General features: G+C 38.8%; 1 protein-coding gene across 1 annotated transcript in view; it reads left to right on the plus strand.

Moving 5' to 3' along the window:
- Positions 1-13,254, plus strand: part of LOC143637869 (dynein axonemal heavy chain 9-like) — a 187,811-nt gene that overhangs the window by 117,110 nt on the left and 57,447 nt on the right. Inside the window, exons 11-12 of the mRNA XM_077105175.1 lie at positions 1,308-1,431; positions 12,129-12,271. Of these exons, the coding sequence (XP_076961290.1) occupies positions 1,308-1,431; positions 12,129-12,271 (267 nt within the window). The remainder of the gene's footprint in view (positions 1-1,307; positions 1,432-12,128; positions 12,272-13,254) is intronic.

Raw genomic sequence — 13,254 nt, forward strand, 5'->3', positions numbered from 1 at the left:
AGGAGAAGCACAGGGGATTCCTGTTCCAGAGGCTGTGATTCTGTCAATCAAGGGAAGCAGGGGGCTTTTAAAGAGGTGATTCAAAGGCTGCATTCCAGCGTTCTCTGTTGGAGATGTAATTCACTTGTTCATTTGGGAGATAGTCATTTCTGAGATCTTCCTGTGCCATCCCCAAAGTCTGGATTGCTTCTTTCCTGTGATGGGGTGTGTGCTCAAGAACAGATAACTCTGTCTAGCATGGGAAGAAAGGTAATCCTGTTTCCCTGAGATTAGAGTGAGAGAGAGAGAGATTAGGGAGGAGCAGGGAGAGAGGAAGAGAAAGAAACATGTCCATTTTTAAAATAAGTCACTGTGGCCGAGCAGCCAGGGATGTATTCAAAGCACAAAGAGGACCACTATTATCGGAACAGAATGTAGGAGGCTGTTAGGAAATAATCTCTGACTGGTGATAGGAAAGAGAGCAAGGGGTTCTGGGGCTGTAGCTTAGTGGTAGAGCATTTGCCTCGCATGTGTGAGGCCCTGGGTTCGATCCTCAATACCACATAAAAATAAATAAACAAAATAAAGATATTGCATCCATCTACAACTAAAAAAAAACTATTAAAAAGAAAGAAAATAGAGCAAGGTACTGGACAATGGCTGCGCTTTGTGAAGTTGATATAGCAAAAGAACCGTGACTGACCATGCTGGGTAAATTCAGGGCCTGGCATCCTTGCCCCAAACTTCATCCATCCATAGTTTTGAATGTGTGATTGCCTACAGCTGATTGTCTGTTGCAGGGAAAGTGTATTCCCCAATCTATATTTTTTTTTCAATGAAAGTTTTGCTGGAGCTAGTCATAAGAACGCAAGAGGCTGCCAACATGAGATAGCCCCAAGAACAAAATCCTTCTGTCAAGACCAAAAGCAGTTACCTGCCTTCTAGAGCAGGTCATTTGCTTGCATAATAATACAAGTAAAACAGATGAACAGAGAACACCTCCATCCTTTGGAAAGGACCACCTCTCCTATATCCACACAAATCAAAAACTCCAGGAGCTCGTTAAGGAGTCCCCACAGTTGTATGAATTAGAGGTCCTCCCTATGTGGTTTTACTCACCCAACTCCATTGGCACTGAGCCTGGGAGTGAGGGAGGCAGATTTTCCTACCTGTCAGTGCAAGGTAGCATTCTCCCTGCCTCTCACTGTCACCTTGCTTTATTTCCAATTAAGATAGATAAGAAAATGGTTCCATTTCTAAAGAGTGGATTGGGGATCTCTTTCAAGAAGGTCCCCTTCTCAGGATTTCTGGTATCGATTTTCCCACAGGTGGACCTGGCTGGCCTGTGTCTGAAAGCTGGGGTGAAGAATCTCAGCACCGTGTTCCTCATGACTGATGCCCAGGTGGCTGACGAGCGGTTCCTGGTGCTCATCAACGATCTCTTGGCATCTGGTAAGAGGTTATTTGCACTCGAGTGTGGAGACAACCACCAAGGTCAGAAATGATGAGTCATAGAAATGAGGGAGAAAATTGATAACAGTGAAGGACTGGGTCATTGAAGCCCTTCCCAGGTTTGGTGCTGGGCCCACTGTCCTGGCTCTTAGATTCTACTTGCATTGCAAATCAGGCAATAATCTTGAGGCTGTCTTACTGGGACAAGATCAGGTTATGGGAAGAAAAGCAGGTAAGAACCTGGGAATCTGCTTAGTCAGAGAAAAGGTGCTATTTCTTCTCTATATTCATCATGAAGAAAAGCTGAAGGTTAGGTATTGGCAGGAAGAAATACAGAGATAATGAATACCCAACACTGGAAAAAATTGGGTTGCCAATGTAATTCACCAAAGATTCAGAACCTGCTGGAAGCAGAAACAGATGTAGAATATTTCCACATCATTTTCCTTAGTTCCTGATGACCTTGACAGGAGTTGTCTAGTGCCCTGTGACACTATCTGTGCAAGATAGGGCTTCAGAGAAAAGCTTGATTCTTGCTGCATTATTGTTCTTATTGATGAGTATATAATTCCCCAAAGTCATATAAATATATATGTACACTTCATACACTCAAATTTACATGAGACAATAGAGTACATAAGAAAATAAAATGCATACATTAAGCATCTATATAAACATGTATATATTTATATCAATTAAAGGGAGAACATATATTCCTGGCTCTTAAACCAAATGCAGCCTCTGTAAAACCACCTCTTCACCAGGGAAAAGAAAACAGCATTCCAAGATGTTCCTGAACAAAATTTCTTCCTTCAGCTTCCCAGAATTTCAAAAGTCCATTTCTCCACAATCCATCCCCTAGATCTATTGAACATTCTTTAGTTTATAAAGTCAATATGGTCCCCAGGTACTTGTGTCCCTCATCTGTCCCAGGCCGTAAGTAACTTATTTCAGGATAGCTCCTAACAATCCCTACGAGCTTCACTGCTTCAGAACATAGCCTGCTTCATATTTTGTGGCAATCCACCTCATGCTCTGTCACTGTTGTTCCACGAAGAGCCTCTGGTCCCAGTCCAGACCATGCACTAGCAGGTCTTGTTTCTGAGGAGGGTCTGTGTCCCAGGTTCCTTAGCATGCTGGCTCCCCACACTCATTTCTTCCCCAGACTGTTCTGTTTACATTAGCTTTATATGCAGACATTTTCCTACCAACTCCTGTGCATTTTCTGGAGTTGCAGGTATAGCTTCCTTGCAAGGATTCCATGTCAGAAAGAATCAAGGTTTGCATAGACGTATTAAGGTGGAGATATAGTTAAGATTAGCACTTTTTTTTTCCCTCATCATTTTTTTTTTTTTTTTTTTTGGTGGGGAGAGGTTGGGGGTACTGGATATTTCCCTTCCTAAATACTGCCTTTAACATCTCATCACTGTAGTAGTTAACCTACAATATTATCTCACCTTTTATTATTTTATTAAATAAAACAAACAAACAAAAAGGAATCCAATTGGCCTACCACTCTGAAACTATCCTACAGCCTAATTTTTAAAACTGCCTAAGAGAGTAAAAGTGTGTTTCCAAAAATGTGTAGCTTTGGAGACGTCAGGCCTGGTGCCAGCCTCGCTCTGTTATTCAGTTGGCACCAATCCAGCCAGATCACCTTCTCCTAAAATAATGCCTGGGACATAGAAGTTGTTAGACTTTTGCCAAATGAAGTTTTAGTCCTCAATTAAGTATCTTTAATTTTTCATCTGGACAACAACTTTTCTCAAGTGCAAATGAATTTCTGAAGCCTTGCCCAGTGAAAACGTAATGAAGTCAGCCTCCTCCAAAGGCATGGAGTTTCCAGCTCACAGTTTCCTTGTAAAGCTTCTATGTCAAAAAGAAGCAAGCTTTGCCTAGACATGTTAAGGTAGAGGTATAGTTAAGATTAGCACATTTTTTTCTCCTAATCATTTTTTTGGGGAGGAGTACTGGATATTGAACCCAGGGGAGCAATATCTTTGGCCTTTTTATTTATTTATTTTTTTTATTTTGAGACAGTCTCACTAAGTTGCTTAGGGCCTTGCTAAGTGGAAGAGGCTGGCTTTGAACTTGCAATCTTCCTGCCTCAGCCTTCTGAGTGGCTAAGATCACAGCCTTGTTTAACTTGACCACTTCAACAGGGAAGATTAGAGCATCTCTTAGTCCTAATTTTACCTATCCAATAAATAATTTCTGGCAAGATTGTACTGATTGCTAGGCCAACCAAGGTTGCAGGGACTTCTCAAAATCTCACCATCTTCTTAATTTTTTAATGGGGTTGGGTCACGTAATTACTCCATCCTTGAAAAGCACAATAAAGACTAGGAAAGTATACCTTGGGCTCCCTTGACCATAACCCATTACTTCATAGTCATCTATAAATCCTTCCAGGTTGTCTATAAAAGCACAGTTAGGGGCTGGGGATGTGGCTCAAGCAGTAGCGGGCTCACCTAGCACGCATGGGGCATTAGGTTCGGATGTCAATGATACACCTCTTACAAGCTGGGTGGCCACCCAGGTTACAAGTAGATAAAGCATATCTCTGAGCCATGTCCCTTGGATGCCACCATCTTAAATAGGGAACATGCAGATGCTGTGACACTGTGCATTAAATATAGACTCTTGCTGGATCTGAAAAGTTTAATTCTTGCTATGTTCTTATTGGCCTGTTATGATAGACTACGAAAAATGTACATCATCAAAGTCATGAGTTAAGGAACTCTTACGAAAGTTGTTCTCTTGATCCTTGACCCAAGTTTAGCAAGTCCCCATCCTAATTTAGTAAAAGAAAAGAGAATTACCAAGTCCCCCTCTAATTTTCCACCCTTCTAGAAAGTCCGTTCACTTATTGCAGTACCCCTGCCCAATAAGCACTAACTGGCTAAGAAACTAGGAAACTATACCTTATATTTGGACCAATATCCTATTGGTAAATAGAACAGTCTAGTCTAGGTGTGATGTCTCTTCCTATCCTAACTCTGAAAGATTTCATACTTCATTTTACTCTGAAATTTTATGTTTGGAATTTCCTTTCACTTTTCAGAAGTCTTAATTACCTCCCTCTAAAATTAAGATCTGTTTTCCTTGACTTAGGCTAGATCATTTTCCACTTCTTCATTTATTCAACAACCACTTATTAAGCTCCCATGCTCCAGTCACAAGGTCCTATGCTTCTCTGAGAAACAGGTAGCCTCTGTATAGCCTAGGGAAGAGTGTAGAGCAACTGGGCCCCTTCTGTTCTAAAGTCATAGGCACAGTTCAGTCTCCACCTCTGACCCAGACTGTTCTTTTTATATTTGGCCCAATATCCGGTTGGTATATAGAACGTGAAAAGATCACCTCATCTTCTAGGTTGCCATGTTAGTGTTCTACACATATCACATGAAGATGCAGAGTCTGGTAAGATTTGTAATGAACTTGGCATTAGAGGGTTCTCCTGTGAGCAACTGGAACTGGGCTTCCATAGATGAATGAGCCTTCTATGCTGTTGTATAAGCTAACTTCTGACCCAGTTTATCTGAAAGAAAGGAAAAAACCACAAAACTTGGAGCAAAAGGACAGCCAGAAAGCACGCATTGAACCTCTTGAATGTATTCTGTGGACTCATTGGATCTGATCACAAGTAGTGCAACTTTGAACTCACATTCTCCAGATGCAAAAACAGAAATCCCAAGAGGGTGATGCAAAAAGATGCTTAAGTAATCAGCGTTTTGTTTCCTCGTTGTGGTACCCAAGTCCCATACAGGTTCTTCTCGACTTTGTGTGTCTGTGGATTTCCTTACATGGCTAAATTTTCCCTCACTATATCCAAGGCAAAAACAATGGCCACCAGTTTTTCTCCCAAAACATTTCTGAATCCATATCTTCTCTGACTCTGATGTTATCACTTTTTGATTCAACAAGTGCAGGTACTTCTTAACTCATCTCTCTCCTTTGCAGACAATCCCCTGGAATTATACTTTAGACAGGGCTTATCAAAAGTACAATTCCTGTATTAATTCCTAACTGGGTGCAGGATAAAACCCAAGCCCCTTTTGTATCAGGAAATGTCTAACACTGAAGTAGCATATTATGCTGTTTTCTGACATCCTTTTTCATGATGGTCATTTTGAACCTCGTTTCCTTCTCTTTCTTGGTCTGGATTCACTCCTACTCATATTAGAAGACATGCTTAAGTGTTATCTCTCTACTGATCCACTGTCATCCCTATGTAAGTCCCCTCTGTGTTCCTAAAGCAGTTGATATCATCCTTATATTGAAACAAGATTATAAATTCATGAAAGGCAAAGACTATATTGTGTTGGTTAATTTTATTTTGTTAAATAATTCAGAGATACAAAAACAGAATGATTAAATACCTATCATCCAGTTTAGGAAGTAAAACAAAGCAGGTAAAACTGTAGCCACCTGCAGAGGCTGTATTTTTTTTTCTTCTTTCATACCTTCTGTGCTCAGCCCGTCTCCTGGCCCATAATTACTGTTCAGGAGGCATTCATTCCTTGAACAAAGGTGTGTAATATCAGGAAAATGACATGCCATCATACATATTACTTATTATCAAGGGACAACAGGCTTTCAGAAGTCTTCCTGCCATGGATAGAGAGGAACAGACATACCGAAATAACTGTCACACTTCTCCCTTGAGACCCAGGAACTATTTTTGAAAACTATCAGAATGTGGTCGGGTTGAAACTCATAAGCAAGTGTAAGACTGGGGTCATGGAGCATCTAACCCTTAGTTTTACCCTTTTAATCACCACGCTTCAGTTAACAGAACTTTGTGAAACTATCAGGGTCTCTTCTCACTCAAGCAGTTACGTCCTCTGAGGAATCTGAAACTAACACAGAGGAGATAATCTGTTTTGCAAAACATTATTTTAATGACAAAACTATTTTAATGACCACAGAAAACCTGCAAGCACTTGGAGGCAAAAATAGTGTTTCCCAGTTTCAGGCCTCAGGAGGAAAGTTTTCAGATGTCTCAATAGCTTCTGCCTCTGTTCCCATCACAAGTCCCCGCCCCCCCCCCCCCCCCCCCCCGCAGTTCATCTTCCTGCTTTCAACACGATATGGCACATCACAGAATAAGTGACAGGAATATTGTCAGGAGAAACTGGAGGAACACATCTGAAAATCAGACTTTGCTAGGAATTCAGAGGCATTTATCCCTAGATATTTCATCTAGCAATCCCTTCTTACAGGTTCTTGGGATCCTGTGACAAACACCACCATCCTATGAGCCTGGAAAATCCCAAAATTAACTACATGCTTTCAGCATCTTGGCTCCGGGTAGCTCAGAAGCGGTGGTCAGCAGACATTTCCTACAAAGCATCAGGAAGTCAATACTTTAGGTTTTTGCAAAGCACACATCTCTGTCACACCAACTCCACTCTGACATTGTAGTGCAAAAATCACCCCAGATAATACCTAAGAGTCCAGCTGCACACAGTAAAGTTATTCATGGACAATAAAAGGTGAACTTCAAATAACATTCATGTGCCATTCAATATATCCAATTATCAAAAATTATAAAAACCATTCTTTGCTTACAAACCATACAAAAAGGAGGTCGAGAGCCACAGTTAGCCTGCTGCATTTGCCTCCTCAGTATCCTGCATCTTTTTTTAAATAAATGACAGCAGAATGCATTACAATTCTTATTACACATATACAGCACAACTTTTCATACCTCTGGTTGTATACATGGTATATTCACACCAATTTGTGTCTTCATACATGTACTTTGGATAATAATGATCATCACATTCCACCATCATTAATTACCCCATGACCCCTTTCTTCCCCTCCCACCCCTCTGCCCTATCTAGAGTTCGTCTATTCCTCCCATGCTCCCCCTTCCTATCCCACTATGAATCAGCCTCCTTATGTCAGAGAAAATATTCAGGATTTGTTTTTTCATAAGGTGAAGGTACTGCTGTTGTAACTTACACAGGTAGGGTGTGGCTAAAGGAAGTAGGTCACTTGTGGCATTCCTTTGGGTTTCTATTTTGTCCCTGGTGAGCCAAGCTCCGGGGCTCTTTCTCCCTCTCTCTCATTCTCTCTCTGGTTCCTGGTTGCCATTGCTCTCCTCCTCTACACCTTCCGCCATGATGCTTTACCTTACCCCAGGCCCACAGCTATGGAGCCAGCCAACTACGGACTGAACCTCTGAAACTGTGAGCCAAAAATAAACTTTTCCTCCTAAAACTGTTCTTGTCATGTCTTTGGATCACAGCAATGAAAAAGCTGATGAAAACACATGATATATAGTGTTTCCAACTTTTTAGCTATGTTACTGCTTCCTTCATTCCTCTCTCCCAATCTCATCTCTTTTATTTGAAGAAACTTATCTCATTCAGGATGAGCCTCTCAACTACCTTTACGCATCTCAGTTTTCGTTTCTTTGTATATTTCTCCCTTTCTCCAATATTACCATTCCACTTCTCCAAGACCAATCCTTCAGACTGAACTAAGAACCTACCCCCTGTAGTTCCTAATTCAAAATTTTGTTCTAATCCATCTCTTCTTTAGGAATAGTCTTGTCTTTCAAACATGACCAAGTCTCTCCCTCCAAAAGAAAATTATAAATCACCTTTCTCTCGCTTGAAATGCAAGTAACAATCACAGAGTATTTCCCCAGACTAAATTCTTAAAAGTATAAAACTCACTCCTTTCCCATTCTCACCACCCATGTTGACTTTTTTCCCTTGTTTTTCTATAATTTCTTTACAAGGTATTTTGGGAGCTCAAAATGTAATAAAACAAAACACCCATGCAATTATGAACAATGTTGCAAAATAGAAACCTGTGCAGTTTGCCAGAGTTGCTTTAAATAGATACTCAGAAACTAGATCACTAGATTGCCTTGTACCTGCATTTCAACATTGCTAAATAAAATGTCAAATTATTTTCTAGTGTAGTTATGCAAATTTAGTTTCTGGTGCATGAATACTTGTTTCCTTCCAACCTCACCAATATTTGGTTTATCTGACGTGTTAATTTTTGTCAATAGGAATGAAAGGAAATCTCACTCATTCCTTTTCCCTTTTTTGCTAGTGACACTGAGCATCTTTTTGAGTGTTCTTTGGCCATTCCTGTTCCTCTTCTGTGAGTTGCCTATTTATAGAATTGGTCCTTTGGCTCTTGGACTCTTTCTTATAGATTCATAGGGTCACATAGAGCATGGAAGGGTGGTGTCTTTGTCTCATGAATTTGAGGAATGAAATCCATGGACACAAGGGTGAGAGCAAAGTAACAGGATTTATTGAAGTAAGAAAGAAAAAAGATCTCCCAAAAGAGGAGAGGCCCCAAGAGAAGGATGCCAACAGGTGTCTATGGTCTAGGTGTTTTTAAAAGGTATATCTGATAACCCAGTGCAAGTGATTGGTAGAGTCAGGGATGCCAGCATGGACCAATCAAACACTTTAAAGCTTTAAGCTTAATAAGCCAATCATAAGTGCATAATTTCAATCCCTTATTTACATAATTAGGGGGACAGTTCCAACCTTGTGGTTTGACACATTAGGGAGAAGAAGATTCTTCAGGTAAGGGTCTACTTTGTGATCAGATGTTGCTAGGGGTAGGGACAAAGGTGACTAAAGAGGGGCTGCTCTGGTTGAAGCTGTGAGGAACAGAATTAGGAATTCTAAGTCAGTCCCCCAGACCTGAGGTCTCCCTTCAGGTTGGCATGATGCCCCCTCCCCTCCTTACCTTCTCCAAGGCCCTTATCCTGGCTGTCGATGGAAGACCTATCTCCCTGCCTCAATAGGAGTTCTGTAGATGCTTTGGATACTCACCCTTTTCTTATAATATGGGTTGTTAGTATCTTTTCAAAGTCTATGTCTGACCTTTATCATACCAATTTCTGATGTTATAAAAGTTAATGTTATTTTTTAATGCTTTGTGCTTTTCAGGATCTATTTCATCCTGAAAATTTTTTCCTAACCCAATGCCATAAAAATAATTGCCTGTGTTTTAATTCTTTAATCATTATGGGTTTTACTTTTCATATTTATATCTTTAATTCACCTTGAATTTATTTTCATAGAGTGATCTAATTGCATTTGCTATACTAATATTGAATTATCTTAGCTTTCCTTATTTGTTCTCTATACCTTTGTATCCTGATTTTGTACATCAATTTCCTGTTCATATATGTATGTGTTTCTAGGTGGTACACATTCATTGTAATCGTTTAGCCCAGTACTAACTTCTCATTGCTTCAAAAAATGTATCTTTATAAAGAAATTTGATTTCTGGCATAGCAAATCCCTCCTTCTGGTTATTCCAAAAGAATGTCATTTTTTATCAAGTTTTATTATTTTTTATTTTTTTAGTATCTTTTTCCATATTTTATTGGTGCATTATAATTTTCATAGTATCAGGACTCATTGTTACATGTTACATATTACCTTTTTACCTCCATTATACATAATAATGGGATTCATTGTTACATGCTTATGATATAGCAATGTAATTTGGTCCCCATCCTTCCCCAGTATTTCCTCCCGTTGTCCCTCCCCCTACCCTTTACTCTTTCGGGTACATTTTAGAATATGCTTAACAAGGTCAAAACACAAACCCATTTGATTTTTTTATTGGAATTGTATCTTTGTAATAGTGTTACTACCACATCAACCCCCATGAACACAGTGTTTCTCTCCACTTATTAAGGGTTTCATTTTTTCCATTCAGTACTATGTTGTGATTTTTACATTAAGATCTTGCTCATCATTTTACGTATTTATTACTTAGCTGCCTATAATGTTTGCTGGTATTCTAAATGATAACTTTTAAATTGCCTTTTGTTTTTTACTAGAGAACAAAAATGCAATTTAATTTCCAATATTGATTTTGTATCCAGTAAGCTTGTTTTGAACATTCTTATGATTTCTGATCATTTATATGGATATTCTCTTAGGTTTTCTATGTATAAAATTAGATTTCAAACAATAATAGTTTTATTACTTTCTTCACTCTCCTTATACATCTTCCTTCTTTTTCTCAACTTTGTGCAGTTTAAGACCTCCTATATAATGTTAAACAGAAAAAAGATAGTGATTGTATTTGTCTTGTTCTTGATTTAAAAGGGAATGTTAAGTATTTTACTACTAGGATGTTTGTTTTGGGCTGGGGTTGATATCTATTATCAAATTAAGAGAAATATCTTTATTGCTAGTTTTCCAACAGTGTTTTAGAAATCCTATGTATCTATTTCAGTAGTTACATAGTTTTACTTCCTTAATCTATTAACAGTGAACTATTTCATAGATTTTTTTTAATATTTGCTAACTTCACATTTCCAGGATAAGCTGGACTTAGTCACCATTTATTGACTTTTATACAATAGTTAGAATTTCTTAAATTTTTATTTATCAGTGAGATCAGGCATATAATTTTATTCTTATATGCTACCTAATTAATACAGTGTTTTATTTAACTTTCAGAATTTTGCCCACCTGGTAAAAAATGATAATCAGGGTTGTTTCGATGTACATTTCTATTATTATGAGGCTGAGTGTCTGTTCATGTTTGACATCCTAATTTGTATAAGCTTAAAAGTAACTAAGCAGTTTGGATATGCATTTCTATGGTTACAAGTTAGACCTCTATTCATATGTTCAAGAGACATTTTCATTTCCTTTACCGTAAACTCCCTTTCCATATTCTTCATTCTATCATTCTATTGATTTTCTGATCTTTTATTTGTAGACAATTTTTTTACATATTAAAGAGATTGATCATTTGACAATAATCTAAATTAACATATATTTTCTTAATTTTTCCTCGTATTTTTCTTAATTTTTCCTCTGTAGTTGTTATTCTTTGCCTATGGTATTTCAACCATGAATTTTTTAAAAAAATTTTGTGTTGTCAAATTTATCAAATTTTATGCATCAGATTTATCTTTCTGCTAAAATAAATTAGTTGAGTTATAGTTAGAAAGTCCTTCCCCACTCAGAGGTTATGAGAATATTTTCTTTTTTGTTTTTATGGGGATTTTTTTTTCCTGATAGTTAAATCAATGACCCATTTAAATTTACCTTAGCATACAATGTAAAATAAGAACCCAACCATGATTTTTTTAGTTCTTAATACTACATATTGAATTATTAAATAGTTCATCTTTTCCCCATGGATTTTAGGTATCATATTTATTTTATTCCAAATTCCATGAAACCACTACTGCTTTCTCCCCCTCCTTTCTTATAGAAAATGATAGTTCTCTCTTCTGAAATATAAGGATTTGCAATATATGTTTCTTATGGCTCTTTTCACCCACTATCTTAAAACTAAATAAATTTTACATCTCCAGGTAAATGTTAAGCTCTTTAAGAACAAAATTTCCAGAAGGGCCAACAATACAGTAATTATTAAATAAGTGTTTTATGTGAAAGAAGAAAAGCCTATTGAAATGCTACCAATTGTCAATGCCAGGACAATGCCCTATACCAATGCCAATGCCCTCCTCCTCCTCCCTGCCCCATCCATTGCTAGACACTCTCCTATCCTGGGTCTAGTGCATTCATAGTGTCTCTCCAGCTCACCAGCAAGAGAGGTGGAATCTGGTGTAAACACCAAGAGACCCGTGCTCCAAGGCAAGATAACCATCCATGTCTGATTGCATCATTTAGCAAGATGCCAAAGCTGCCCATCCGCCCTCTGTTTATTCCCAGGAGAGATCCCAGATCTCTACTCTGATGATGAAGTTGAGAACATCATAAACAACGTGCGGAATGAAGTCAGGAGCCAAGGTCTGGTTGACAACAGGGACAACTGCTGGAAGTTCTTCATAGATCGAGTCCGACGGCAGCTGAAGGTAAAGAAAGATTGACCCACGGGGTAGACAGGGACCAGAAATGGTTCATGGGAGTCTACTGATATTTTTGGACATGGCCATCCTTACTGATTTTCTTAAGGGTAGGGGTGAGAGCTCAATGCCCGTGTCAGCCTGAGCACCACTGGAAAGATGACTTTCTCATCTGCTTTGTGGACCGTGCCCTCTCTTAATTTCTTGATCTCTTGCTGGGAAAGCTGGCTAGAGTGTATGGATGTGGTCTCTGCTAGATGTGCTTCACAATTCCCTGGAAGATCAGGAACACAAAGCCATGTCTGCTTCTCCCCTCCCTCATTTTTTTTTATTAATACATTATAGTTATACAGATGGATGGGACCTCTTGTTACATATTCTCACATACACACAACATAACGACATAATTTGGTCAATATCCTTCCCCAGCATTTCTTCCGTGCCTCCTCATTCTCCTCCCTGTGGTCTATTTTCTCTATTGATCTCCCTTCAATTTTTAGGAGATCTACCCTCACCTTCCTTTCCTTTTCCTCTCTAGCTTCCATATATGGGAGAAAACATACGACCCTAACCTTCTGAGTTTGACTTATTTTGCTTCACATGACGGTCTCTGGTTCCATCCATTTTCCTGAAGATGCCATAATTTCATTTTTATTTATGGCTGAGTAAAACTCCCATATATATATTTACATTTTCTTCATTCATTCACCCTTTGATAGACACCTAGGATGGCTCCACAGTTTATCTACTGTGAAGCGTGCTGCTGTTGACTATGTATGTGTCAATGGAATAAGGTGGCTTTAATTCTTCAGGGTAACTACAGAGGAGTGGTATGGCTGGGTCAGATGGCAGTTCCATGCCCAGTCTTTTAAGGAGCCTGAATACTGATTTCCATAGCGGTTGTACTAACTTACGATTCCACTGAGGATATAGAAGTGTTCCTCTTTCTCCAGCATTTAGTATTGCTTGTCTTTTTGACGACTGCCATTCTG

Source organism: Callospermophilus lateralis, chromosome 14, assembly GCF_048772815.1.
Source record: "Callospermophilus lateralis isolate mCalLat2 chromosome 14, mCalLat2.hap1, whole genome shotgun sequence".
Lineage (NCBI taxonomy): Eukaryota > Metazoa > Chordata > Mammalia > Rodentia > Sciuridae > Callospermophilus > Callospermophilus lateralis.